Source organism: Aspergillus ambiguus, assembly GCF_047715705.1.
Source record: "Aspergillus ambiguus strain CBS 117.58 unplaced genomic scaffold BDV59scaffold_10, whole genome shotgun sequence".
Taxonomy (NCBI): Eukaryota; Fungi; Ascomycota; class Eurotiomycetes; order Eurotiales; family Aspergillaceae; genus Aspergillus; species Aspergillus ambiguus.
This window is the reverse complement of record NW_027395523.1, coordinates 640,370-665,814: the sequence shown is the minus strand read 5'-3', so window position 1 is coordinate 665,814 and position 25,445 is coordinate 640,370. Positions and strand designations below refer to the sequence as shown.

Here is a 25,445-nt window from a genome sequence, read left to right as displayed (position 1 = left end):
TGTCGGAGAAGAAGAGAGAGAGGGAAGAGGGAAAGCGAGTGAAGTTGGTGAGGGCGACGGGTCGTTTCAGTGCGGCCGCTCCTAGCGTGTCTCACCGCTTTCCCGATGGGGCCTACAGGCAATCTATGCAAAGTCTCTCCAGTATCTTCAGAACAAAGTACCGTTTATCTATAGACATTTCCGACATATACACACGTGCGCCCAGAAAGAGCCATGCAGCAGGGGAACTAACAAACCGAGACCAAGCATTCCGACACAAACCAGGACCTGAAGACAAACAAACAATGCTCAAACGAGGGGTATGAGGAAACAGGGAGACTTCTCAACGAGAATAAAGGCAAGCAAGCATTAACCAAACGCATTCAAAGGATTCGCCAGGAGGAAACGTCGACCGGAGATCGCAGAACGGAACAGGCCCCATGCGGAGACCAAAATGAGAACGAACAACACCGCAGACCGGATTTACATGCAAGGGATTCGAAGGGCGTAGAGCAGACGGTCTGTCTACTGACTGGACTCCGCGGCGGCCTTCTCGTTGAGGACGGGCTTGCGCATAACCGCATCCTGCCCGGTCATTCTCCGACCGAGGGCCCGTTCCACCTTGGCGCCCAGGGCGAGTTTGCTCAGATTGTCGGTCTTTTCCGCCGTGGGGACGAATCGCTGCTTCTGCAGGGGCTTGTTCTCGAGACGGTCCAGGCCATCGCGCAGGTGGTGGAACTCAGCGACACGAGGGTCACCGCTGGGGATCGTGCGTTCGGAGGATGCGATCGAGGGGCTTCCACTAATGGTCGAGAATCGCTTGGAGGTACGAGCCTAGGGAAGAGTCAGAGGACGGTCGAAGGAATAAGTGAATGGAAGGGAGCGGTGGGAGATGCCGGACTTACCGACGGGGCCATGATGGGTCTTTCGGAGTCTAGGGAGTTTTGTCTAGCCATGGTAGAGGTGCACCCTAGGACGAGGGTTAGTTAGGAGGCGTAGATTAGGAGTCAAGATAAAGGTCAACGGTAGAAGGGAAGAAGTTGGACACGGATTGGGTGGGAGGTGGGTATGAAGAGAGTCCAGAGTTGGACCCCCTAGTACGGAGTATGGGACTAAACAAGACGGGTAGAGGGAAAGTACCGGAGATATCAGACGAGCCTTGGTACGTCCCTAGGGAGATGGATAGCCAAGACAGAGAGAGTTCAACGCGAGAGATTCAGAGGAGAGAAGAAAGTCGCATGGAGAGGAGGAGGAAGAATCTAGAGAAGGTGAAGAAGAGGGCGGTGACATTGCGGGAGGATTTCAGGAGAGAAACGGACTAGAGGAAAAACGGGTGACAACGCTACCGGTGGGTCGGCTGGAGGGGGAGTGGGTGATCCACTTCCAGCCAATCTGGATATTCTCTTCGGACTGACTTTGCTCTGGGGATGTTGATCCAGGGTAGAGTGTCGAGCAGATTATTAACTCTCGATGGAGTGATTCATCCACGTCCAAGGTAGAAGGCCTGTGTAGATACGCAGTCCGCAGTGCGGCTTACTCGTATGTTGGCCGAAATCAGCCGTTGATCGTCCCCAGGCGATGATCATCAGGCCATGATTGAGAATAATTAAGGTAGGTCTACCTCCGCTAAATGCCGTAAGTATGTATAAGCAATCTGGGTATCTACCTAGAGGTAACTACCTAAAAATCCTAAGGCTACCGACCATACCTCGACTAAGGGATTCTACGGATGGTATTGCCACGTGCTACTAGCGTATCACCATCCCGATTAGGAAGCGGCTTGGCAACCACGCGAGTTGATCGGTTCCCTCTCTGTTCTCCGTCGGTGGCGAGAATCCTCTTCTCCTTGTGGATCGCATGACATGTGATGATGTGACGGCCCTCTCGACATGCAGCTTTAGCTCCAGCCGTGGATCACAGATTTGCCTCTCTGGAGGCTCCCCTCCCACTCACATCATCTCCGACCATCATGGACTGGCTCCAATTCAACGCCGGGGGCGGGTCGAGACAACCTTGCGTTACCCTCTCCCATCCCAAGTATCTCTTCTCGTATTACTACAACCTTGTGATACACTAACTCTTCACTCATCTGGCGTCGTTTCCTCTCTGGAACAGGCCGTTCCTCTTCGGGGGAAGGGACACATGAGGAAATAGCACAACAGACAACATTGTTCTTAGTCCATCGTCGACCTGCATACTCAGTATACGCAGTACTAAATGGAAATATGTCCTCGTCAATCAGACTTTCGATGCAGGCTGCATGTCAAAGAAAGCTCTGTCTGACATCACGATTTCTTATCACGTACCTCCCCACAGAACAGTCAAAGATACGTGTTTACACCTAGAGTGGAATGAAAGGGCCATTTTTGATCTTCCCTGGTGAATATTTGTAACCGACACTCTAAGTCCGAGGCTACCTCTCATTTTCCTGCGACATATATTTAAGCATACAGAAGACGAGTCGACTATTGATTACGTACTATGCTTGAATTTAGTAGAGGACTCAATAAACTAGCTTTATTTTAACCAGTACGTACGGCGTATCGAGTATACACGGACCTATCCAACTAAGGTACCTTAGTAAGACGTCGTTGGGAGGACATCGTAGGCGGTGAGGAGAGCGGGCAGATACATCGGGCATTATCATCGCCGCCCACTTGATAACGAGTAAAAAAATACCCCAACGTCACCACATCGCCGACAAAACCCCCCGTTAACGGCTGTACATCTGCTCAGCTCAATCTCTGTCAATCCCTTCTGCCCACGCGACGGAGCAACATGCCCAAGCCAAAGTCGCTTCTGAAGGAGCCAAAGTCCAAGAAAAAGGCCGCCCAACAGGTACGACTCCCAGCTACGCCGTTTGATTCCCTTTCTGACCCTACAGGCTCCACGAACCGCTGATGAATTCCTAGCGGGTGGGTATCCCTACCTCAATATATACTCCAGTAAACACTCTATACTAGGTGCTAAATTCATCTATAGTGGGCGTGGAACAAGAAGAAGCCGGCGAGAAATGGCGGGCCGGTGACGCTGCCAAATCCATGCGCTTCTTTATGCGCGCCATTGCGACCTATGACGAGGGCTTGAAGAGACACCCCCAGGCCTTCGATCTAGCCTATAACAAGTACGTTCCACCAACCCCGGACAGCACGAACATCACCTGACCGCAGAACAGGGCGAGGGTCCAATATGAAATAACCCAGCATCCCAAACTCGCCGCCCAGCTTTCCGCGCCACTCATCGAAGCCCTCCGCGTCACATTGCAGTCTCATCGAGAAGCCCTCGTCCTGGACCAAGATAACGCGGATGCGCTTTTCAATACCGCGCAGGTACTCACAAGTCTCGCCGAGGCTATCACCGACACCAAACGACCTTCGGAAGACCGGCTCAATCAAGCAGTCAAGTTTCTCCAGGAAGCCCTAGAGCTTTTCCAGCGCTGCCTCCTGTTACAGGAGATGAAGTATACCGAAATGCAGGAGCAAATCCGCCAAATCGAAGCCGGCGAAATGGGCCCTCCCCCGGAGCAGTCGCAGGAGACAGACCAGAGCATGGACGATGCTGGGGAAGCCCAACCTTCCGATCAACAGGAACAATGGGCTGCGGTTGTGGAGCCTGTGACGAAGGATACCCTTGTTGACACCGCAGTGGCCCAGCTCGATACGCTGACCACCCTTTGCAACCTGCTCACCTACGATCCCGGCGTTGGGCTCGGATGGGTAGAGGAATATTCGTCAGACCTATTGCAGGAAAAGATTGCCGCATACGTTGAAGGCTCCAGCAGGCATTATGAAGCCTCTCTGGCACGTGCCAGGTTTGTCTGTGCTTTGAACGAAGTGCTCTACCGCGGCGGTCGGATAGACGTTGAAACATATCATGGTCAGATTTCGCGGGCCTTTGGGCCCGACCTGGACGTTTCTGCGGATCCCGAAGGTCTTTGCGGCAAAGCCGATGCGCTCATGTCTTTTAACACGGCGCTGGGTGACCTGCCGCCTCACGAACAGGAAGCGTTCACCAAATCACTAACATTGAGATGGGAATGTCTCTCAGCCGGGTTGGACGCACTAACCAAGGCCTCCAAACTCCCCGACGCGGATAATCTACCCAAGATTCATCTGGCAAGAGGCGATGCGGAAATGGCACGCTGGAGGCTCGGAACGCCTCCTTGGGAGTACGCCATGGCTCATCAGAACGCCACAACTCTCTTGCGGAACGCCCAAACATACTACCGGGGCGCCGCAGCTCTGGCGCGGCGAGATGGTTGCGCAGACGAGGGCCGAGACGGAACATGCAAGGAGGCGCTAGCGGCGGCCCTGGAGGGCCAGAAAGACAAGCTAGAACAGCTCAAACGTTCCGCGCACAAGGAACTGATAGTAGTGGCGGAGGATGTAATCGAAGATGGGTGGGCGAGCCCCGGGGATATGGAGGCGTTACTGTCGTAAATATATACCCACTTCAACAAAGAATCAAAAGAGATCGTCGCGTCATCGGAGTCATAAGATGCGTTGGGTAGGTTCATTTGCCCGTTGTCGACTTGACCTCATCGTCCATGTGGATGGCCTCCTTGCGAAGGTTATTGTCTGCACTGAACTGCGTCGCGGCCGCCGCAGCCCCCTCCAAGTCGCCAACAACGGCCTCCAGACTAGACAGCAATTCCTCCATCTCTTTCCGTTGAGCTTGAACCCGCTCGCCAAGCTTCACGTTCTCAGCCTGGGTAGACTCCAACTTGGCATCCAAACTGGCCCGCGCCTCTTGCAAATAAGGGGTCAGATGCGCGCGATACAGTTCATCTGGCGGCAGCATATGCGGCCTGGAACAATCAGTCCCTGTTAGTCAAAGAAACGATAAAGGGGCTACGAGAGATCGACATACGCAACATCACCCTCACCCTGCCCATTCTCCCTTCGGTACCTCGCCTCCCCAATCAACTTATCCAGCTCATTCAATTGGCTCACTGCGTCGCGCTCCCGGAGAATATCCTCGAACTCGGCCTTCGCGCTCTCCTCCAGTTTCGCATTGAGCTGCCTCCAAACCGACTCCAAGCTGGCCGGGACATGCTTCGCGGGGGTCGGAAAGCAGCCGGAGAAATTCGCGTAGGAGTTTGCTCGCAGCGTGCGCGCTAGCGCCTGGTCGAAGATCTTCTGGAGATATGCGGCGCGTGGGCCGGGCGTGAGGGGGACCGGCGCCGGAGGGGGTGGAGAGGGCGAAGCGGCCGGGCGGGCTGGATTAGAGGGATCAGTATCTTCGGCCATGTTGGTCTGGGAGACAGGTGGTCCAGATTTGCTTTATTGAGAGTTATTGTCTCTTGATGGTGGGAACAACCTGACAGCGGTGCAAGGAAGGGTTGAGCGTGAGCGGCACGAGTCGGTCGTTGCGCGGGTGGGTAACGCGTCGGTCACGTGTCACATACATCCATCAAGAGCCAATCTGAAGGATGTAGTTTTGCATTTGGTCGAATAATAGGAATACGCGTGCATGTGTAGGAAATTTGCTTCGACAGTTTTATGGAATGGTATCAATCAGACTTATGCCAATTGAGGACATGCATGAGCAAGCAACTGGTATATTTGCCAGGGCATCGGTATGGGCGAGGAGTCTTGTACAATTTGCCAATCACAGACTATATCAAAGTATTAAACTTATTTCTTAGTAGTATGCATGTATTTTGAGTTTATACAATGAGGAGAAGCTAGAACGTCATGCTGAGCATGGCCTTGATAAGAATAAGCCCGTATGACATACTGTCCACACCTTAACTACCCCAACTTCATTCACCACCTGAGCATCTAAAATGGACCACTTGCTCTCCGAAATAACTATCAGTACGCAAATTGAACGACTCTCCGCGATTGTCTCAGATGTGATACGTGAAGATCACTTCCAGAAGCTGGGATTACATGTCAAGAACCTGAACCTGGAGGCCGCCCAGTCTGATTTCTTCAAGCCTTTGACAGACGATTTTCTCGCTCGCCACCCCTTGAGCGGCAAAAATATCTCATCAGATCGACCGAAATGGATGCCTGTAAATCGTCTTGGGCGGATCGTCACGAACCTTGGCCGACACATTGCCTGGTTGAAGCGAGATAACATCGTATATGGAGGGACGCTGATTGACACCACAAGCTGGTACAATGTAAAGTAAGCAACGGTCTGATATGCTTACACTAAATTGTCGGCTATCGTACTAGTCTAACTAGTTACCCAGTGACAATAGCTTGATCCCGTTAGCGGATGTTTACGACCTCAAGGGACTAGGTCTCGAACGGGGACGACACTCACTTGATGCTGTCTTTCATTGCACAGATCAGGGATTTCCGCATGTTATTATGGTAGCGAGATGGAACAAAGAATCGTATGCTGGGGAAAGAGATCTAATGCGTCACGAGCTGTTGTACATGCTCAGGGCGATGGAGGTCCGGCACGATGAGGAGGTCTTCAAGAGGGGCGAGCCTCAGCCGGTCAGTCCTGAGAGTACATACTGGTTTATATTGCCGCACCAAGGTGCTAACGTACACAAAATCAACGTCGAGTGCAGGTCCTCCTCATTTCGTTCCTAGCACCCCAGCATGCTCGAGTTTTACAGGCGTATATTAAGGACGGTACCCGTCTGGTTATAGGGCGTAGCCGGAAGTACGCATTTGAGAAGGGCACAGGTTCTTTTGAGCTCTTTGTTCGATGGCTCCTGGCAACTCCTGTTGGCGTCGAACCAGTTGAAGTGCCCTGCATCGGCTCCAGTAGCAACAACGTCGGTAGCAGCAAGGTCTTCAATTTCAGACCAAGACTCTGGAAATGAGATGTCATCAGAGGAGGTTCTCTGAGCCGACTTCAAGGACGCATACAACTAATGATTGATTTACTTAATGGATGAAGCAGCGACCTAGAAAATTGAAAGTCTTTTTTCCCTAACAATTCTATATTTACTCTGTTTCGATCTGCTGGAACTTTCAAGTCCCTGTAAAGCACACCGTTTTCACTAATGCAACATCAAGCCATCGACTCTATTGAATTCTTTTCGTGCAGAAAAGTTCACGAGGTACGTGTCGACTTTCATGCCAAAGTGATCTTCTGCCAAGGTGCCTCTACTGGAAACAACTTTCTCCTCGCCATGGAATAGTCCGTTTCCTCTGTCCTCTGAAGGGATTTTTAAATGTTGAAATCCCATTTTTCATCCAATCAAGCTGTCGTCTATTGTACAAGGCCCGCCCACTTGTTATACCTAGGCGCTCAATACTTTAAACCATGTTTCCACTAATACTGTACAGCAGAGCTTCAAGATCGGCAGAGCTCTTTGGAGTCATCCTCGGAAAGCTCATGCTCCTCCATGAGAACACCGATTATATCAGCCACATGACCCTCCCAGTGGCCATTGCAGTCTCATGCTCCTTTTTCCAGGAGCGCAGGTCGTTTGTGGGTAGCCAATTTAGATATGCAGCGTCGGCCAGTCGGTGGCACATATCAAGTTCTTCCTTAGGAATGGTGAGGCCCATTCCGAAGATGAACATACCATACCAGTACCTACCAAATGTTAGGGTAGGTTTTGCGCCTCTCATAACCCCTATCACATATCCCCTATATGGTGCCGATATCGACCAATCTGTGCTTCGCGTATTCCTCCTCTGTCCAAGTGAGGGGTGTGCTACCGCCCTGACCCTAGATCTACAAATTGCTCCCACGCTTGCAGAGCGATAACCGTTCGATGTTTGTCGAGTTTCATCATCTCGCAGATGATGTGAGCTTCAAGTGTTCAATCTGTCCAGTATTAATGGCTTGCTCAAAAGAAGCCTTGAAGTCATCATTATGCGGAGCCCTGATATATGTTTCGTCCACCTACTACGCTTGAATGTACACTTTCCGCTCACGAGTTCCTTCATTTCAGTAATATCTATCATGGTTGTCCGTGGGAAGAGCCCCAGAAGTCAGTTTCAACGTCTTCTGGAGGAACGGACCATCGTGCAGAAATGCCATCTCAACAGCATATGCCGAGTCGCTCAGGCACACACTCGGGGATGGTAACGGCCATGAAATTCCACCGGGTCCCATCCCGCCCTTGTAGAATCCTAGTGGGCCAACCCAGCCTCGCCAGTGCTCCAGACATCTCAGTACTCCAATCTCCTCCGGCTCCAGGCCTTTGTGGTGTCTCAGCAGAATACCATCGCAGAGTCCGTGGGATTCGTAGGTGGTGGGATCGACCACGGTAGAGTACTTGTATTCCCATTTCAGACAAGGTCCTAGGAAGAACAGAAAGTAATAATTCATCGGTAGGATGATGAAGTAGATGGTGACGAAGAGCATCCTGGTCATGAAGTATCCTGTGGAGCTTTCTTTACTATAACCAAGTCACAGATAGATCAATTATAATCCCCTTATATTCGTTTATATGACTCCAGGGTTGGACTCTTATTGGAAGGATAGTCCATATAGGCAAGAAAAGTCGTCAGCTATGTCCTTATGCCCGGAGCCATATTCAAGCGGGAGATGATTTCGCTCGTCATTGAGGCACATAGAACAAGTATTAGTCGAGGCTATTGGAAACCTCCTCGTAGTCAATACAGAACGTTAGACCCGTGAACGCATCCGGGGTCGCCGGCAGTCTTTCCACTACCCGATTAGAGTCAATTCTCGGGTTTACTTGATATGGTTCCTCTTCCAGCTACAAGCGTATGTTTACGTGAACAGCCGTATGCATGTGTCGTGATTATCGTTCATTATGTGTAACACGCTATTAACAAAACCCGATCTATACACCATATCGAACAGACCGGAAAGAATCAACACGGATACAAATACCGGGCAGAACCACTACCCACATAGCTGGGCCGCTTGAACGCAATCGGAGACCCAGAGTTGTACCAGGAATGGCTGTGGCACGGCCTCCTCCCCCGTCTCAAGTCTTCAAAAGTCGACTTGAACGCCGGCCAAGAAATCGATACATAGATGATGCTGTTCCAGAAGCCTTGCAGCGGAAGGACAAAACTTGAGAGGTAGTTGAGGGGGAAGTTGAACGCGTTAGGAAACGCGAGGGCATACACGCGGTTGATGGTTGACGGCACCTGAAGCAGTCAGAACTCGACCGCTAAGATCAGACTGCGGGCACAGAAAAAAATCGACTTACCCAAGTAATAATCAAGGCGATGAAAAAGAGCATGGCGTATTTGGTGTATATCCACGCTGCCCTGTTGACATCTGGTCCCGACGAACGTCGTTGTGACAGCCACTCCTGGTGCTCCAATCTAGCACGCTCTGTCCCGGCGCTATTATTCCGCGACATTCCAGCGCCGCCTTCTATTGTGATGAAGTATGGATCGTACGGGCACCGGACCTCCGTCGGTGTCGTGGGAAATGAGATATCATGGGCAGATCTGGACGCGTCGCAGGAGGCATTGGACCTCTCGCTCGCGATTTGGATGTGAGTGACCTTCGAGACTCTGTGCTCAGGCGGGCGATCGAAGTCAATGGTGTCAATGTCGATATTGGTATCGCAGGTACCGAGTTGTTCGAGTTCCCGTCGCTTCCGGTAGATAACTCTCCCCGCGCGGGCGTATATCCCCAAGGTGAGGAAGATGACGAACCAGACGGGACCGTAGAAGAGTGCAATGCGCAAGAAGTCCCACTTCGGCGATATCCAACACCACAGCTGCGGCAGTCAGGTTAGAATATGTCTGGGACAGTCGGAGATACCGTGCACTTACAACAGCGCCCCCATACACCCTGCCCCGAGACCGGCTCTGGACAAAGAAAAATACAAAAGACGGGATGAAAGGAAGCCCGTAGCAGAACAGGAGGTATTTCCATTCTTGCTTGCGCAGCTGCTCAGAGTTGTATTTGCGGAAGAAAGTGAGATAGACGTTGCAGGCCATGGCGAAGGTCCATAGCGCGTCAGCGGGCATAAACCTAGGGGTATCATCAGCGTTTAGTGGCCCGATGACTCGAAGAGTAGATAGGTTTGGATATACACACCACTGTATCAAGAAACCCTGGAACTGACATAGAGGAGAATCCAGGCCGGCATGGATCCCCGACTGCGAGACGACCGTGGCAATATTGGCCATGACATTTCCCCAGCAGGCGTAGAATACAAGGCGATTGATCGGCTTGCGAAAGGCCTTTGAACAGAGGAAAGAGACGACGATAATACCAGTCCCTGCCAGAGAGACTGCCGAGCAAATCCGTTCTGTGACTGAGATGGCGTAGAGCTGTCCTGGTGTTGGCGACATGGTGTCATAGCAATGCCGCCGATGGCACCACAGATAACGGGAAAGAAACACCACCTGGTGCTCTTAGACGTAAATCTAAAGGAGAAACGATCAGACTCGTGAAAGAATCTGTGGACAGAAAACGCCCAGCAAGGGACGCGGCCATGCTATATCCCTTCGCAGTGTACATCGGACGACCACGACGAAGCCAAGGTAAGGAAAACGCCTGAACGAAAAGGGTGGCACAAATGATAGAACGGACGAATACCATGGTTTGCATACGCATCAACCCGAAGTTAACCTGCGCTACTCATGGACCGTTTTAGTTACATCTCTGGGTATACAAAGGCGAATGTAGCGGGGATGTTACTGAGCCTTGGTTCCAACTACAAATCAATAGCGGGACTGAAAACTTTCTTCGACTAGATGAATAGGCCAGAATTGGATGCATCGCCTCCTCCAAAAAAAACCAATCAAGTCATGCCGGTGTGATCAACGAGTAGTATCTCGACCATCGAAGCCAGTGTAACCGGTTAGTTTCCTGCTCTGGAGGCAAGTAACACCAACGGCGGATTTGTGAGAGACGCACTGTGATGGATACCATGAACGAATAATAACTACGTACATATTAGATCGTAACTGTGCTAAGTGGTGGTGACATCGGAAAACGCCACCTCCAATCGGGTTCATGGCGTCATTTGGCGCTTGAACCAGAGTGAGGCCAACGCAGGATCCAAGTCAGTAACGGCCCGACCCCATGCCCACAAAGTGGAGGTATCTAGGATGACACTCGGCCGGGGCATCAGCCCATGTAGGGGTAAAGGAGGGATCCCCTGGTCAGGCCAGTGGACAAAGAATCAAGGAAGAGCTAAGCATTGGGGAGGATGCATGTCGTCGTCGCACTGCCTGACACCAGCCAACCGTGGTTCATGGCTGTGAGATTCAACTTCCTCCACGGCCTACACTCGGTTAATAAAGTCGGATAACCAGGTTGGCGGCCGCTATTGATGGTAGGATGTGACTCAGGCACTATCACCTTCCCAGTCGTTGGGAAGCAATAGCCCCTTTAGGCTCATCGGATGATCCTGTTCGGACTGTTTAAAGTTCTAATCGGGTTATTTCACTTCAAGCTTAAACCAAAATCGTGTGGACTTGGAGAAACCGGAAAAACAATTGTCTTGATATCCCATATTTCGGGTATAACGCCGCGCTCCCTCCAGGTCTAAACCCACCCAGTTTCATATCGGCAAAAGAAACAAGAACGAGACGGACAAAACAAAAGAACAGTGCTCAAAATAGCGAAGATAAAAGACGGTGCCAAAATCACGGGAACAAAGAATGATTCGTCGCATAGGATCATAAACAAAGTGACAGAAAAAGAAACCACTCAGCCACGAAGACGCGCTTTTCCCTTCTTGGGCAGCACTAGAAGGCCTGTTGCGGTGGGACCATCCCCCCGTATGCCCCAGCCATCTGTTGCTGCTGTTGATGTTGCTGCTGCTGTTGCAGCTGCGCCTGCAAATGAGGCAGATCATGGAACCAGGGGTGTTGGAGCGCATCGTGGGCGCTGATGCGCATTTCGGGTCGGAGCTGGAGCATCCGGTTGAGGAGGTCAAGGCCTAGGGGGTCGATCTGGGGGAGGATAAGACCTAGGTCTGTTGTCGCATATACAGGGAAATTTGGCTTATACTCGGGGAGTTGGGAAATGCCCGGCCAGGAACGCTCGGACGGCGTGCCCATAAGGCGGAAGATCTTCTGGAGTTGATCCTCATTCGTCGTGCCGGGGAACAGAGGACGACCCGTGTATAACTCCGCCATGATACAGCCGGCGGACCAGATATCGATGCTCGTGTTGTACGTCCGGCTACCCAGAAGGACATCAGGGGCACGGTACCACAGCGTGACCACTTCGTTGGAGAAGGTGTTGACGGGAATGCCGAACGCACGGGCAAGCCCAAAATCGCCCAGCTTCAATTGGCCTTTCTTGTTGATCAGAAGATTCTGGGGTTTGAGGTCACGATGGAGGACCCGGTTCTCATGGCAGAATGCGATACCCTTGAGGAGCTGATGCATGAATGACTTGATCGTGGCCTGATCCAACTGTCCTCGATCGCCTCGAGTATCCATATATTTCTTCAAATCCTTATCCATGTATTCGAAGACAAGCATCAACTTGTTTTCCGTGTGGATCACGTCGTAGAGCGACACAATGCTTTCATGCTTGAGTTCCTTCATTAACGAGATCTCTCGAATAGCGGTGGACGGCGTGCCTTCTTCGGAGTCGAGGTGGATTTCCTTCAGGGCTACCAATTCCCCCGTCTGACGGTTCCGGCCTTTGAACACCTAGAAGCACCCCGGATTAGCCTGGATGCTCCCTCGAAGGGTTCGACGAGATGGAATCAAGTAGGGATGGATGGTTGCGACAGGCACAGGGTGCGGGGACTCGACGTACCGTAGCATAGGTACCCTCTCCAAGCTAGAATATGCAAATTGGACAGGTTAGACATCTCTTCCAAAGGTTCTCGCTCTCCTCATCAGGCCAAAGGACACACACCTTCTCCAGCTGCTGGAAAGAGCTGGGTTGCTGTGCCTTGTCCATCGAGCGCGAAACGGTGGACGAAGGGCTTCTGCGAGAGACGGGAGAGTGGGAAGAGGAGAGTTTGAGGCGTTGATGGGAGAAGAGAAAGGACTTGGGAGAGACCAGCGTGGAGAGGACGTCGGGAGGATGGGAGGAGGAAGATCTGAGGTTGCGACTGTCCATGATCGATCGGGGGGCGGTTTATTAACAACAGGCAGTGGAAGGAGCCCCGCGCCGGAGATCCCTTCGTTCCGCGCCCACCGCTGCAGTCCCGTCCGATCCACCACCGCGCCTAGAGACCGAGCAATATGGGTTCTATGGATGTATATTGTGGAATTAATCTGTTACAGCCTAGGCGTCCGTCTAATCCCCTCCAATCCTGTTTTGTGATCATGAGCGCATCATTCGGGCAAAGTCTATTTCTAGCGCCCGTTCCACTGACGCTTATACAGGAACATGCCAAGTATACATAGAATAAATCGTGATCACGTCAGCCCCGGCAGCTGCGACACCACCGGTGGGAGAACCGACTCGGAGTGTAGACTGCACCGGAAGTGACGATGCTCGATGGGGTCGTCTTGTTGAGACCCGAACAGCGTCGACTCGTTGCGGACACCTCCGATGTTGATAATGCCGATCGGCATGCCTCTCTTGTAAGCCCGTTCAACCAGTCTCCATGCCGAGTAGGTAGCAAGACTGCTACCGATTACCAGTAGTCGCCCAGCATCGTCAATGGCCTCTTCGGCAGCGACCTTCACCTCCGGATCGATATTCTCTCCGAACATCACCACTGCGGGCTTCAAGACTCCGGCGGTGGAACTAGGTAGCCAGGCTCCGTCTCGCTCAACCTCGACCCGGGCCGGGGTGCCGTCCGCCAGACGAGGGGGCTTCTCCAAGCACGTCGGGCAAGACGGATATCTGAAGGTGGAATAAGGCGCCTCGGCCAAATCCACGTCACCGTCAGGGTTCAGCTTCAGTCCCTTCCGCCGCTGCACCTCGGGATGCTCCGTATCAAGCGCCCCAGACTCGACCATTCTCGCTAAGAACTCCGCCCATGCCGGGTTGAGCCTTTCCAGCGACTGCTGGAATTCCTCTCGGGGGAACTGATTCCGACAGCTCAGACAAACGACAGACCGCAGGTACCCGTGTAGTTCCAAGGCCGGGAGCCCCGGGTGGGCGAGGGAATGGAAGGAGTCGACATTTTGCGTCACCACCGAACTGATATAACCTTTAGCGGCAAGGTCTCTAATCGCCCAGTGGGTGCCATTTGGCTTTGCCTTCACCAGTCCCGGCCAGCCGACGAAGCTTCGGGCCCAATACCTCTTGCGAAACTCGTGTCGCTTGACAAATTCATGGAAGTAGATCGGCCGGTAGGTCCTGTTTGTGACGTAGGTGCCGTTTTCTCCGCGATAGTCGGACAACCCCGATGCCACCGAGATCCCGGCTCCGGTCAAAACGACCGTCTGATAGTTTCTGCCCACGTCGATCCCACGGAGGTACGGGGACGGAGGCGCTGTTAGGAATGACCGGAGAGCATCGATAGCTCCGGAGACTGTGCGTGCGGATGACGGTACGATAATCGGCGGAGGCAACGGGCCAGTGAAGGGGATCCGGATAGACGGGGCCGTCATTGAAGTCGCATTGCTAAGAATAGAAGGGGAGAGCGGAAATAGAGGATCACAAGGGAACAGATCTGTGGGAGTGACGGAAGAGTAGCAAGTCAGTACGGAGTATGGAGATTCCCGATGGGATAAAATGGAGGTGCATAACGAATGATGACTAAGATACATAAATCACATGAGCTCAACTGTTCCCAACAGCCTCAATTCGACTTCACCCTTCCCCTCTCTTCCTCTCCAGATACAAAATCGGATATCTCAGAGCGCAGTTAAGACCTTGTCTCTTTCCAATTCCCCACACAGCCGTCGGCCGTCGACCTCGCCTCGTCCTCGCGGTAGCGCCAAGTTCCCGGTATAGATGCCCCACACGTGACGAGATAGAGTCTTCAAACGTCATCGGTAGAACTTAATAACATCACTCCATTTCCAGCCATTCTGTGGGTTTGCCAGAATTTCCCGAGGATTCGCAATTGGGATTCTCCCAGTTGCACCTATCAGTCGGCATTGGCCATGTTTCCGTCTCCAATGGGGAACCTGGACTTGGATGCCTTGAGTGGCATCTGTGGGTGAGTACTATGCAAGTACAAAGAAGCAATAGCTATTTCTTACCAACTTCTGGTCCAGGTCAATCTCTATCGCCTGTTGGGTTGTTGTCTTCTCTCCGCAAATTATAGAAAACTTCCGTCGCCGTTCTGCGGATGGCCTCTCTCTGCTCTTCCTCATCGTCTGGCTCGCTGGTGATGTATTTAACATCCTTGGTGCCGTGCTGCAGGGTGTCCTGCCGACGATGATCATTCTAGCCGTGTACTACACGCTGGCAGATATCGTCTTGCTGGCCCAGTGCTTCTACTACCGCGGTTTCACGCTGCGAGACGAACTATCGTCTCCAGATTCTCGTGGCGCCGAAGAGGCAGACGAAAACGTGGAGACCAGATCACCTGCTTCCCACAAGCCAAACGAGCGGACATATCTCCTCCCATCAGAATCAAATGGTCAATCGTACCAGACAAACGGCCACGACCAGCACGCGGTACTACCTCACCAGCAAAGAAGACACAGCGCCACATCATTCCGCGACATCCTCCACACCAATATTGACGGCACGCATCTGTCCCCAGCAACGCCGTTTATCGAGCCCACTTCGCCGAAAGAAACCACGGCTGCGCGGAGCATCTCGGCTCTCCAGAGCTTCCTCTTCAACGCCTGTGCCATTGCACTCGTCTGCGCTGCGGGTGTGTTTGGTTGGTACTTCACTCCAGGCTCAGCAAACAACACGCCCCCCGAGAGCTCTGATGACACACTGGAGTTCGACACCCTAGGCCAGGTCTTTGGTTATCTCTGCGCGGTGCTCTATCTTGGCTCTCGTCTCCCTCAGATTCTGCTCAACTATCGGCGGAAGTCCACGGAAGGCGTTTCCCTTCTCTTTTTTCTGTTCGCCTGCATCGGGAACCTGACGTATGTTCTGTCCATCCTGGCTTTTTCCCCTGTATGTAGGGGTGATAGTGCTGGCCACTGTCGTCCCGGAGAAGCCGGGGCGATATACGGCCGATATATCCTTGTGAATCTTTCGTGGTTGATTGGAAGTTTTGGAACCCTCTTCCTTGATATGTGCATTTTTGTTCAGTTTTTCTTGTACCAGGACAATATCTATGTCGACGAGGAGGGTAGCCAAGAGACAGTCAGAGGGTGAGCCTACTTATCGGATTGGAAGATGTCTAGATGCCCGTAATAAAAGCCTTTGATATTAATTGTTGATTGTATATAATCCAACATTCTATTCTTTCAATCAGATTACTCCAGACGAATCATCTTCACTTGGGCTAACTATGCGTGCAACACTTGGGGTACTAAATTAACATCCACGAGATACGCCGGTGGCCACCAAAAATAACCAGTAAACACCTCGCCGCTTTGCGTGATCATTAAAAGGGTAGCAGAAAGTTGAATGGACCCGTACTCAGTCACTAGGGGGTCGAGCCTCCACTTTCCCCTGACTCACCTCATTCCAGTTCGTGCTCAAGGACGTCCCTTGGCTCTCAACATAGCTCTTCACCATTGCACGACGGGTATCAGGGTCCGCATTGGCGTAAAGTTTCTTGAAGAACCCATCGACCGGATCGCCGCCGCCGTAGTCAGAATCGACCGACTCCGCTCCATCAGACTCATCCCCAGAACCATCCGCTTTACTCTCGGAGTTGTCCTGTGACTTCTTCTTGTCCTTGGACTTCTTCTTTGTGAGCGTCGACGCAACTTTGTCCCAGTCCTTAGCCCCGGTCCGAGACGAGGACGGGTAAGCAGGAGCCGTTCCGCTTGCAGGAGCCAAGCCCACGGCCGCTGAACGGTCCGCTAGCTTGACATCCGACAGAGTGCCCTCCAACGAGCTCCATTTTTGCCCAGAAGCTTGTTTGCGGAGGTTGATCTCGATCTTCGTTGACATAACTGACACCTTCGACAGCGACGTGTCGATTGGTGCGAAGAGAGGATCCAGAGTAAAGTCATAATCAGCGCCAGACGGAAGTGGAAACTGAAGAGATACCTTTAATGCGCTGTTAATTAGCCATGTGCGCCCCTTGACATCTCTCCAGAATCCCATACGTACCGAATCACTCTTGAGATCCATATCCACCTTATCCTTCGCAACTCCCTTGACATACAACGTCACAACCACCGAATCATTAGACTGATACCACTCATGTCGGACCTTCACCACGACAGGAGCCGGAGGCGCAGTCGGCGTCGAGGTCACCGCAGCATCAGGCTTCGCCCGCTGATCCTCAGACGCAACCGCAGGCTTCTTACCGGCCGCGCCACTCAACTCCTCAGTCTTTCCAGATTTCAGTTCCTCCAGCTGCTTCTTGATATCCGCCTCCGTCGGCACACGAACACCAGAGGGATACTCCGAGACCGTAACCGCAGCCTTCTCATCGCCCTCAGGCAGCTTCTTCAACATACTCTTGACCTTGAGCGACCAGATTGGCAACTCCTGCTGGAAGCCATTCTTCGAGGTGCGAGAAGCAGCCATAGCATCCTTGACCTTCTCCGATTTATCCTCCGACCCCGCACCTGTGTCCTTGTCCTTACCGATCTTGTCTTCGATGGTCCCGAACACGAACGCCGAATCGCCATACTGCTGGAGCTGGTAGAGCGCGACGCCGCGGCGCAGCTGGGCCGAAAGGATGAGCTCGCGTTTGCCGCGTTCTCTCGCAAGGGTCAAGGCGATCTCGGCGTCGTGGAGGGCGGCGGTGGAGTTGGGGCCCCCATCTGCAGGCTTGAGTCGCGAGTAGGCGGTGGATCGTTTGACGTAGTAGGACGGGGCGCGGGGGAGCTCAACGAGCGCCTGGGTGAAGTATTTGATTGCGCCTGGGTAGTCAGAGCCGGAGAGGGCCTTGTCGCCCAGTGAGGCTGAGTTCATGTTGCGCGGCTAGCTAGCTGTCGCAGCTGTTTTAAAAGCTAGGTTGACTCCGCAGTTGGGTATGTTGGTAGGGTAATCTGGAGGTGATGGTGTTGTAGCTTAGAGGACTTGGAGGCAATGGAAGACAGGGGAGGTATTAGAAAGAATGATGGCCCGCACAAAGCAAGCAAGTGAGGGTATTTGCAGAGCAGAGAACTGATGCTTCGATTGCTTTCTCTTTGGAGCTGCGGGGAAGCGCTTATGTCAGCCGCCGCTGTTGGTCAGATACTTAACTATCACCACCATTAATAGAATAAGATTGACCTCCCATTTCCTTGACAACTAATTACTATCAAATATGTACATGTTTCCGCGTATCTATTAGTTAAAGTAGTTCCTCGTTGCCAAACTTCTTGCTGTAAAGCCCGAGGGCGCGAATAGGCCAGTAGAGCTTATAATTAGGGTATGAAATCATGCTGGCTATTGTTAGATTCATCGCCCCAATAGAAGGGATATATGGTACTCACCAAGACTGGTTAAAAACCCCCTCGATGGACTCTTGCAACCATTCTCCATTGGCTTGCTGCCGGGACATCATCAACTTCATGGCCTTGCGGAGCGGCTCCTTGTGGGGATAGCCCGCCTCCATCAAGGCAAGACTTGCCCAAGCAGTCTGGACGACTTGAGACATCTCGTGCTGCACGTAAACGTGTCGCTCGCTGCTGAGGTAGGATTCACCCCAGCCACCGTCCTCCTTCTGCTTGGAGAGGAGGAACTCACACCCGCGACGCGAGTAGTCGCTGGTCTCGTAGGTCTCGCCGATGCTCGCCAAGCTCTCCAACGCAAACATAGCGGCGTAGGTGAAGCAGATACCCCATGATCCGTACCAGCTACCATCGGGTCTCTGCACCCGCTTGATATACTTCACTGCCTTCGCTTTGGCCGCCCGGATCTCGTCGGCGCGATAATCCGGATAGTACTTGCTGAAGAGAGACAGAGCGGTAACGGAGGCAGTCGTACACTCAGGGTAGTCGTAACCGATCATAATTCCACCGAACACTTCGGCAGCGTTGAGCCATTCAATCTTCGGGGAACCCCGGGTCGTCTCGTACTCTGTGAATCCACCAGTGGGGTTCTGCATGAGCAGCAAACAATCCACGCTATCCTTTAGTCGCTGCGTGGAGAGCAACTTTGGGAAATTGTGCATTTCTTGCAATTGAATCGTGGACCGCAACCCTTCCGCGGTGCAATCGCTCACCGTGTAGCCCTGGGTCTTGGTGCTGAAAGGCCACGCGCCTTTTCTGTGTTGACGGTAGCACTTCTCCTGGTCTGGCACATTCTCCCGCATCTGATGATCCTCGAGGAACTCCAGGGCCTTGGTGAGCATCGGGCGCCATTTCGGATTGTCTGCAAACCCTGCGACAACAATGGACTGAGTGATGAAGGCAGTATCCCAGACCTGAACGCCGTTGGTGCCATTCATCAGCATTCCCTCGTTCTTCATCCACATGTAGTCGTTCAGGCGCTCACGATGGCGGCGCACAGAATAGCTATCCGGTCCGTCGTGGAGATAACAGGCAATCATGTTCATCGGGTTGTTCACGGGACCAAGACCAGCATAGTCAGTGTTTTCATCCTCCATCCTTATCAGCTCCCATGTCCAGTCCTCGGCGCGACGCACCAGCGCAGAGAAGCGAAGGTACGGGTTCCAGAAGTTCACTAGAAGGGAGTTTAGTGTGTTCAGAAGCCAGGTTTTTGGGTAGTAATTGTCGGCTTCGTGGATAGAGTTCCGGTGGCTACCCCAGTTGATCGAGTCATAGGGCTGAGTGTACAGCTCCTGTCGGAGCTGCTTTGTGAGGGCGTCCAGGGGGTAAGTGAACTTTTTGGACCACAGATACGACATGGGCAAGAACACCTGGCGCATGTGAATCCACCACCGCCAGGGAGCGAAGGGGACCCAGTCCGGAAGAAGCCTAGGTATGAATTAGTCAAGAGTCACCCCGGGAAACATGAAATGTAACTGACCAGATCTCTGGTGGGACGGGGTTGACGCAGTCCCACTCCATGACGCCAAGGACAGAAAGCCAGAACTTAGCCCAGTGAGGCCCATACAAGGCACCACCAAACTTGTGCAACAGTCCACGAGCCTTGATCATACGAGGATCGTCCTCGCTCACACCGACCAGCCGGAGAGTGACGTAGTTCATACAGGTTCCAAAGACGGAGCTATGAGCCTCGATATGAAGGCCCCAGCCCCCATCTTCCGGGTGCTGGCGAGCAAAGAGATATCTCTTGATCTCGGTAGCATACTCTGGCGGGATGGGAGTGTTGGTCACGTAGTAGGTAATGGCAAGTCCTGGCAGCAAAAACATGGGACCGCCGTATTCACAGGCCCAATTCCCTGGAGGCAACTGCAGCTTAGAGAAGAACTCCAGCCCATTCTCTGCACTTTGGAGAGGGGTTTTCGGGGCTGGGAGTTCTGGGAGCCCCTATTGAGGTGTTAGAAGCACAGCGAAACCTATGTGGAACCAATCGCTAAACGATGCATGGATGTCTAGGGGAGAGGGACTATACCGTAGGAAGGCCCAAGAAATACTTATCAGCCACGGATTGAGGCCACTTTTGGTTCTCCTCGTCGGACTCGAGGTAGTGCCAAGTCTGGCGACCACGGTCATCAAGCAGTCGCCAACGCGTATAGTCTGTTTTGGCATCTCCGTTGGCGTCGACCGTTAGACGGCCTTGTTCGGCCGTTCTCCACGGGCCGATATGGTCGCCGGTTGAAGCGTACCGACAGACTGGTGCCATTGCAAATAGGGCTGCCGGTAGAACACAGTGATCAGTCTCAGGAGTGGGGAAGAAACGGAGGAGGATTCCAGAGGTTCGTGATCGCAGAACAAAAATCCGGGGTGATCGACTCTGCTGAGTCATCAGGGGTATGCTGCCTAAATTCTCAGGAATTGACCATACTACATACGGATGGATTTGGATAATTGGGGGTTGTCGTTTTTGAAGTCATATATGGTGTTTCTGATGTCTGAGGAATTCATGTACTATCAATTGGTAACATACGCATCCTTGAAGCTGGTGGTGTAGCACGGATGAGTAAATCTCGTGATATATACTTCAAATCAGCACCTAAGAGCGCCACAATCTTATCAACACCTTCAATGGCAGTCCGAAGAGAAAGCACCCAGAGGGTACACACGTACATCAGGGAGACCCTCGCAGCGACAGTCTCCGAATTATCGTCGCCAAATGGTTACCCATCCATTAGTCTCCGACGGAGAAACCAAAGGGCATCATCCTTCTTCATTGACTCCAACACACGCGCCCTCGAAGCCACCGAGACCACTGCTCAAATCACCTATACCTGGCCTGGAAAAAATGTCTACGAAGCATGGAAATACAGTCAGTCGATGCATACTGAGCCCGTCCGATCTTCAATATAACAATTCTCAGCTGTGGCCATGAAGGTCTTCGCTGCCATTGTAGAGGCAGTCCGGGCTGGAATAGTGGTATCAAAAAGGCGAACAACGCTATGTGAAAGTGGATCGCAATTATTCTCTCTGCTAACATTCTAACAGAGACATATACTACAGCGACCCTGCGTGTTTTGGGTCTCAGAACGTCGTTGACGCGATGTTAGACGATTTTGCTCACACCATGGGGGTGGATAGAGCAGCTTTGAACGTGGTATATTTGTTCCCCCTGCGCCCTACTTTGGATACAGACTCTCGTTAATGACAATGGTGGTGGTATAGGATGCAACAGCCAAGGGCCTAGTTGTAGGGTGCTACCGGCAGATAACCCGGAATCAGGAAATATTTGACGGCTCGAGTTCATCGAAGGTTATTCAATAACCTTCCTATAATAAACCAGCCTAATCCGAATGTCAGGAGGTGCTTATCCCCAGGACACAAGATATCGTGGAGGTCGATATTGCCAATGCAGAGTGGATCCTGATCATAGAAAAGGAGGTACCAATATATGCAGGAATGTGTTCCAATTATATAGCCTTTCCTAACAGGAATAGGCTGTCTTCCGTCGACTCACGGCCAGTAATTTCCACCTCAATTCAGCGGCAGGGAAGGGGATCCTGATCACAGTACGTCCTCAGAATCGATATTATGGCTTATAACCAACATTCAGAAGGGCAAAGGATACCCAGACCTGAACACCAGGGCTTTTGTCCGCGCACTATCTGACGGCTGCGCGCGGTTGGATAAGCCACCCCAGTTCTATGTTCTGGTTGATAGTGACCCTGATGGCATGGCGATCATGTCAACATACAAATACGGGACCATGGCCCATGCAAGCGACAACGCAAGGCTCAATGTCCCATGTATCCGTTGGCTGGGGCTTCGTACATCCGACGTGGCTGCCGATACAGATCCACTGGGTGATAATTCTTTGATTAAGCTGACAACCCGGGACAGGAAGAAGGCTGTTTCGATGCTATCAAACAGCCCGGTGTGGGCGGATAGCGGTCCTGAACTGGAATGGCGTGCAGAGCTGCAGCAGATGCTGATGCTAAACCTGAAGGCGGAGATCGAGACGCTCTACAACCGGGAAGGCGGGATTGAACGGTGGATTTCTCAAAAGATGACAGTCCGTTAGATGGCAATGGCAGCTTGAAAACTATAATATGGACTCAAGTCTACACAGAGAAAGTCTCTTGTCTATCATTTCTTTGATAATGCCTAATAGAGACGAGGCAGAGTCAACCACGCAACGGTCTTTCGAAAATGCATCACTAACGCCTGTACCAGCCAATAAACCAATGCATGTGAACGTCCATACCAATTTATGCCACACGCCGGCGACCAAGGGGTATGAAAATCGAAGAAAGTTATATATTGCAGCAAAACCACCCTCCGCTTATTTAGTCTCCCGCGTCAACCTACAGACCCAGTCCCTTCCGGACCTCGTCGCGCACCTTCCGCTCATACTCCGGTCTCCGCTCGCGCCACATCTTCGCAGCCTCGACATTGGCGGGACTCTCGTCATTGGGCTCGGCAAGCATACTCATGACGGAGATGAGGATCTTCTCGACGCTCTGGATGGGCGACCAGCGCTCGGAGGCGTGTTCATAGTGGTTGGGGTCGTCACCCGGAGGATGGAGGATAGAGATACAGACCGTTCCATTGGGGTAAACTATATCAAAATTAGTCACATAAAGGTCGGACAATGCGCACAGGTATGGCCAAACACTCACCGTTAGGATGCCAAACCCCACCGCCGACAAACTTCATCGTAGGCGGACTCAACGGATAATCTTTGGGGAACTTCAATTCGGCGGCAAAGACACCTCCTTCGAAGGGGGTGCCTTCAGGACCCTGGATCAGGGCCTCCCAATGGAACATGTCATCTTCCGTGACGGGGCCAGCGGTGATACCGTCCGGGGGGTTTGTGGAGAGGTTTTTGTACTCGTGGAAGAGACGTTTTTGCGCCACAGAAGACATCGCGAATATTTATGAGGCTTCAGGGATTGTGAGAGGGCGACTCGGCAAAGATAAGAGCTATCTTATGGGCGATGCAGTGTCTTTGATGAGGGGTGAGGATGGGTCGACCGATTGCGGAGGCGGGGATCGGGTAGACCAGGTTCTTTTCGGGAAACGATCGATAGCGTCTGAGAGGGTACAGGCAGACTGCAAATGAAAGGAAATCGGACGACCAGGAGGAGAGGGAGATCCTTGAAGAGGAGTATGGGGTGAGAAAGCGAGAAAATCTCGGAAGTTGGGGGAAGTTGAAGTTGCCACTGCGCACGTGTAGAGTGCCTCAGGCATCACTGCCCTCTCTTCGGCGGCTTATCAGATTTGGCTGATTCATAGAATTAGAGGACTTTACAGTTATGCTATTTCCGATATTGAAAATATGTCTATAATACAGAATTTGGTAATATATAAGCTTCCAGCACTATGGCCTTCCAAACCATCACTAGAACCAGTCATAATCATCGCCTCCATCGTCTTCGCCTGGATCCTCCGCAGCCCAGGGATCTTCTTCCCGGTGCGCCCAGGGGTCTTCAGGCTCCTCGCCCCAGACATCCCCGTACGGACCTGTTTGCCCGGACATGGGTGACTGAGAATCCATAGGCGTCGGTGGTTGATCAGGTGCCTGGGGTTGTTGTTGATGTTCGCCCGTCATTCCCCCTCTGGACAGCGCATCGTACCCAGCAATCGCACCAGCACCGGCTGCGCCAGCAGCCGCTCCCTCGGCCATTCCTCCCGCCGCTCCAGCTCTACCGAGAGTGCCGGCAGCAGCCTCTCCGACAGCTCCAGCTTCTCCAGCAGCCGCACCTCCGGCGGCCGCCTCGCCGCCAAAGCCGGGAATCCAGAGAGGCATGAAGCCGACCCCACCGGCGCCGCTATGACGGCTGAAGTAATCAAAGTCGACACTCACGGCAGTAGCCAGCATTACCGCGCGTTGATCAAGTGTCATAGCGGTGACGGTGTTGTTCGGAGAATGTGTCTGTTCAGGGCTGAACGCAGCAGAGTCCATGCGCAGAGCATAGACTCCAGTATCCGTGAAGAACTCACGAGCAAAGCCAGCGAAATCTCGATTAACAGATCCGATTAACTTATTGTCTGCCGAACGAAGAGAGAAGTCCCAGGATAGAAACGGTTCGTCGACGTAGGCGAATTGATTGTACTCTCCCATACCTTGACCGCCACTTGCCGTGCGAGCCAGCTGCATTTGCTGCGTGCTGCTTAGTCCGGACTGCGCAAGTGGCAATTTCTGAACCCCCATATCGGTGGCCGCATTTGGAGAGTGGTGGTATGTGAATAGGTTGTACTTCCTTCGTAGTGGCGCCCACTGTTGCTGGGCTTCTCCAATCACATGCATGTCGTCAAGACCCAGGGATGATACACGGGTGCTGGAATCTCCCACAGTCTGAACCAGAGAGCCAGACGAGGACGAGTTCTGAGGCGTAGCTAGGGGGTCGTATACGCGGATCCTCGAATTGATCCAAGAAAATGGGCGATGGAACTAGAATGTAGGTCAGACACGTAGGCCAAAGACATCCGAAGGGAAAACATACTCGAAGAACTTCGTTTTCATGCCTGTCAAATACATGTGTCACAAAGCTCCGATGTGTCCGAAACCACTGTCGAGCCATCATATTGCCCATACCCCTCTCCTGCTCGGCCATGTAGCCAATATGGTTTCCATTTGCATCCATGATCACGTACTTGTTGGCTTGCTCAAACCCACTGCAGGGATATTAGCTCCAGAAACTATTTCACTATGCATGATTGGAGCTACCCACATCATAACATTCATGAGCTCCAACTGACGCTGGACCACTAGTCCGGAGTTGGCCAGGATGCCGGTGGCGGGATGGGTTTCTTTGAGAACGCCATGGGGATCCTCGGGGATGTGCACTGGAGAGAGGAGAGTATTGTTGGATGGATCATAATTCGGATTGTAATCGGACGCTTGCGCTTGAGGGTTTGTATGTGATTCTGGTTGCGATGGCGCTTCTGGTTTCCGTATAGGCTCTGGCCTTCGGATCGAATTTCGCGGACCACGAGGCGCTGTGGCTCGTCCTCTGGTAAATGAACTTGAGAGGGCGCGTCCAGGCGCTTGAAGAGTGCGTGAGGGGGATATCCGCAGCCTTCCCAACATGACGAAGCCGATCGTTGGAAGTTGTCGTGAAGGAGAAGATGGAAGTCTGTGGTGGCAGA

General features: G+C 52.4%; 15 protein-coding genes across 15 annotated transcripts; 4 read left to right on the top strand and 11 right to left on the bottom strand.

The window, feature by feature from the left end:
• Positions 1 to 157: 157 nt before the first annotated feature.
• On the bottom strand, positions 158 to 1,638 carry BDV59DRAFT_175812 (uncharacterized protein). The gene is made up of 2 exons (XM_073689323.1): positions 885 to 1,638; positions 158 to 813 (listed from the first exon to the last, which is right to left on the bottom strand). Exons 1-2 carry the CDS (start codon positions 933 to 935, stop codon positions 505 to 507), a joined length of 360 nt encoding a protein of 119 aa, XP_073549383.1. The 5' UTR covers positions 936 to 1,638; the 3' UTR covers positions 158 to 504.
• Positions 1,639 to 2,612: 974 nt separating this feature from the next.
• On the top strand, positions 2,613 to 4,624 carry BDV59DRAFT_13719 (uncharacterized protein). Its single transcript, XM_073687088.1, has 4 exons — positions 2,613 to 2,817; positions 2,864 to 2,894; positions 2,962 to 3,103; positions 3,155 to 4,624. Exons 1-4 carry the CDS (start codon positions 2,758 to 2,760, stop codon positions 4,416 to 4,418), a joined length of 1,497 nt encoding a protein of 498 aa, XP_073549382.1. The 5' UTR covers positions 2,613 to 2,757; the 3' UTR covers positions 4,419 to 4,624.
• BDV59DRAFT_13710 (PMF1/NNF1 family protein) lies at positions 4,455 to 5,386 on the bottom strand. Its single transcript, XM_073687085.1, has 2 exons — positions 4,849 to 5,386; positions 4,455 to 4,786 (listed from the first exon to the last, which is right to left on the bottom strand). Exons 1-2 carry the CDS (start codon positions 5,226 to 5,228, stop codon positions 4,492 to 4,494), a joined length of 675 nt encoding a protein of 224 aa, XP_073549381.1. The 5' UTR covers positions 5,229 to 5,386; the 3' UTR covers positions 4,455 to 4,491.
• A 381-nt stretch (positions 5,387 to 5,767) lies between these two features.
• BDV59DRAFT_200952 (uncharacterized protein) lies at positions 5,768 to 6,769 on the top strand (the record flags this gene model as incomplete). The annotated part of the gene is made up of 3 exons (XM_073693709.1): positions 5,768 to 6,114; positions 6,182 to 6,434; positions 6,512 to 6,769. The coding sequence occupies 3 exons, from the start codon at positions 5,768 to 5,770 to the stop codon at positions 6,767 to 6,769; spliced, it is 858 nt and encodes a 285-aa protein (XP_073549380.1).
• A 1,079-nt stretch (positions 6,770 to 7,848) lies between these two features.
• Positions 7,849 to 8,268, bottom strand: BDV59DRAFT_200951 (uncharacterized protein; the record flags this gene model as incomplete). Its single annotated transcript, XM_073693708.1, has 1 exon — positions 7,849 to 8,268. The coding sequence occupies one exon, from the start codon at positions 8,266 to 8,268 to the stop codon at positions 7,849 to 7,851; it is 420 nt and encodes a 139-aa protein (XP_073549379.1).
• Positions 8,269 to 8,664: 396 nt separating this feature from the next.
• BDV59DRAFT_13695 (putative cAMP receptor-like protein) lies at positions 8,665 to 10,511 on the bottom strand. The gene is made up of 5 exons (XM_073687081.1): positions 10,438 to 10,511; positions 9,934 to 10,265; positions 9,666 to 9,867; positions 9,089 to 9,610; positions 8,665 to 9,026 (listed from the first exon to the last, which is right to left on the bottom strand). The coding sequence occupies exons 2-5, from the start codon at positions 10,188 to 10,190 to the stop codon at positions 8,745 to 8,747; spliced, it is 1,263 nt and encodes a 420-aa protein (XP_073549378.1). The 5' UTR covers positions 10,191 to 10,265; positions 10,438 to 10,511; the 3' UTR covers positions 8,665 to 8,744.
• Positions 10,512 to 11,226: 715 nt separating this feature from the next.
• BDV59DRAFT_13652 (cyclin-dependent serine/threonine-protein kinase phoA) lies at positions 11,227 to 13,069 on the bottom strand. Its single transcript, XM_073687069.1, has 3 exons — positions 12,724 to 13,069; positions 12,622 to 12,645; positions 11,227 to 12,512 (listed from the first exon to the last, which is right to left on the bottom strand). The coding sequence occupies exons 1-3, from the start codon at positions 12,928 to 12,930 to the stop codon at positions 11,595 to 11,597; spliced, it is 1,149 nt and encodes a 382-aa protein (XP_073549377.1). The 5' UTR covers positions 12,931 to 13,069; the 3' UTR covers positions 11,227 to 11,594.
• Positions 13,070 to 13,081: 12 nt separating this feature from the next.
• Positions 13,082 to 14,555, bottom strand: BDV59DRAFT_175800 (putative SIR2 family histone deacetylase). Its single transcript, XM_073689322.1, has one exon. The coding sequence runs from the start codon at positions 14,535 to 14,537 to the stop codon at positions 13,233 to 13,235; it is 1,305 nt and encodes a 434-aa protein (XP_073549376.1). The 5' UTR covers positions 14,538 to 14,555; the 3' UTR covers positions 13,082 to 13,232.
• Positions 14,556 to 14,616: 61 nt separating this feature from the next.
• BDV59DRAFT_175798 (PQ-loop repeat-containing protein) lies at positions 14,617 to 16,109 on the top strand. Its single transcript, XM_073689321.1, has 2 exons — positions 14,617 to 14,932; positions 14,991 to 16,109. Exons 1-2 carry the CDS (start codon positions 14,877 to 14,879, stop codon positions 16,054 to 16,056), a joined length of 1,122 nt encoding a protein of 373 aa, XP_073549375.1. The 5' UTR covers positions 14,617 to 14,876; the 3' UTR covers positions 16,057 to 16,109.
• Positions 16,110 to 18,038, bottom strand: BDV59DRAFT_175796 (co-chaperone SGT1). Its single transcript, XM_073689320.1, has 2 exons — positions 16,966 to 18,038; positions 16,110 to 16,902 (listed from the first exon to the last, which is right to left on the bottom strand). Exons 1-2 carry the CDS (start codon positions 17,776 to 17,778, stop codon positions 16,324 to 16,326), a joined length of 1,392 nt encoding a protein of 463 aa, XP_073549374.1. The 5' UTR covers positions 17,779 to 18,038; the 3' UTR covers positions 16,110 to 16,323.
• A 43-nt stretch (positions 18,039 to 18,081) lies between these two features.
• Positions 18,082 to 20,640, bottom strand: BDV59DRAFT_13633 (terpene cyclase/mutase family protein). Its single transcript, XM_073687066.1, has 4 exons — positions 20,332 to 20,640; positions 19,783 to 20,246; positions 18,285 to 19,730; positions 18,082 to 18,233 (listed from the first exon to the last, which is right to left on the bottom strand). Exons 1-4 carry the CDS (start codon positions 20,560 to 20,562, stop codon positions 18,143 to 18,145), a joined length of 2,232 nt encoding a protein of 743 aa, XP_073549373.1. The 5' UTR covers positions 20,563 to 20,640; the 3' UTR covers positions 18,082 to 18,142.
• A 292-nt stretch (positions 20,641 to 20,932) lies between these two features.
• Positions 20,933 to 21,370, bottom strand: BDV59DRAFT_175793 (uncharacterized protein). Its single transcript, XM_073689319.1, has one exon. The coding sequence runs from the start codon at positions 21,331 to 21,333 to the stop codon at positions 21,118 to 21,120; it is 216 nt and encodes a 71-aa protein (XP_073549372.1). The 5' UTR covers positions 21,334 to 21,370; the 3' UTR covers positions 20,933 to 21,117.
• Positions 21,371 to 21,420: 50 nt separating this feature from the next.
• On the top strand, positions 21,421 to 22,374 carry BDV59DRAFT_200944 (putative meiosis-specific topoisomerase Spo11; the record flags this gene model as incomplete). The annotated part of the gene is made up of 4 exons (XM_073693707.1): positions 21,421 to 21,450; positions 21,654 to 21,734; positions 21,791 to 21,862; positions 21,910 to 22,374. The coding sequence occupies 4 exons, from the start codon at positions 21,421 to 21,423 to the stop codon at positions 22,372 to 22,374; spliced, it is 648 nt and encodes a 215-aa protein (XP_073549371.1).
• A 55-nt stretch (positions 22,375 to 22,429) lies between these two features.
• Positions 22,430 to 23,255, bottom strand: BDV59DRAFT_13626 (E2 ubiquitin-conjugating protein UBC7). Its single transcript, XM_073687064.1, has 2 exons — positions 22,973 to 23,255; positions 22,430 to 22,911 (listed from the first exon to the last, which is right to left on the bottom strand). The coding sequence occupies exons 1-2, from the start codon at positions 23,217 to 23,219 to the stop codon at positions 22,658 to 22,660; spliced, it is 501 nt and encodes a 166-aa protein (XP_073549370.1). The 5' UTR covers positions 23,220 to 23,255; the 3' UTR covers positions 22,430 to 22,657.
• Positions 23,256 to 23,633: 378 nt separating this feature from the next.
• BDV59DRAFT_175790 (scramblase family protein) lies at positions 23,634 to 25,401 on the bottom strand. Its single transcript, XM_073689318.1, has 3 exons — positions 25,028 to 25,401; positions 24,800 to 24,971; positions 23,634 to 24,747 (listed from the first exon to the last, which is right to left on the bottom strand). The coding sequence occupies exons 1-3, from the start codon at positions 25,384 to 25,386 to the stop codon at positions 23,695 to 23,697; spliced, it is 1,584 nt and encodes a 527-aa protein (XP_073549369.1). The 5' UTR covers positions 25,387 to 25,401; the 3' UTR covers positions 23,634 to 23,694.
• Positions 25,402 to 25,445: the final 44 nt, after the last annotated feature.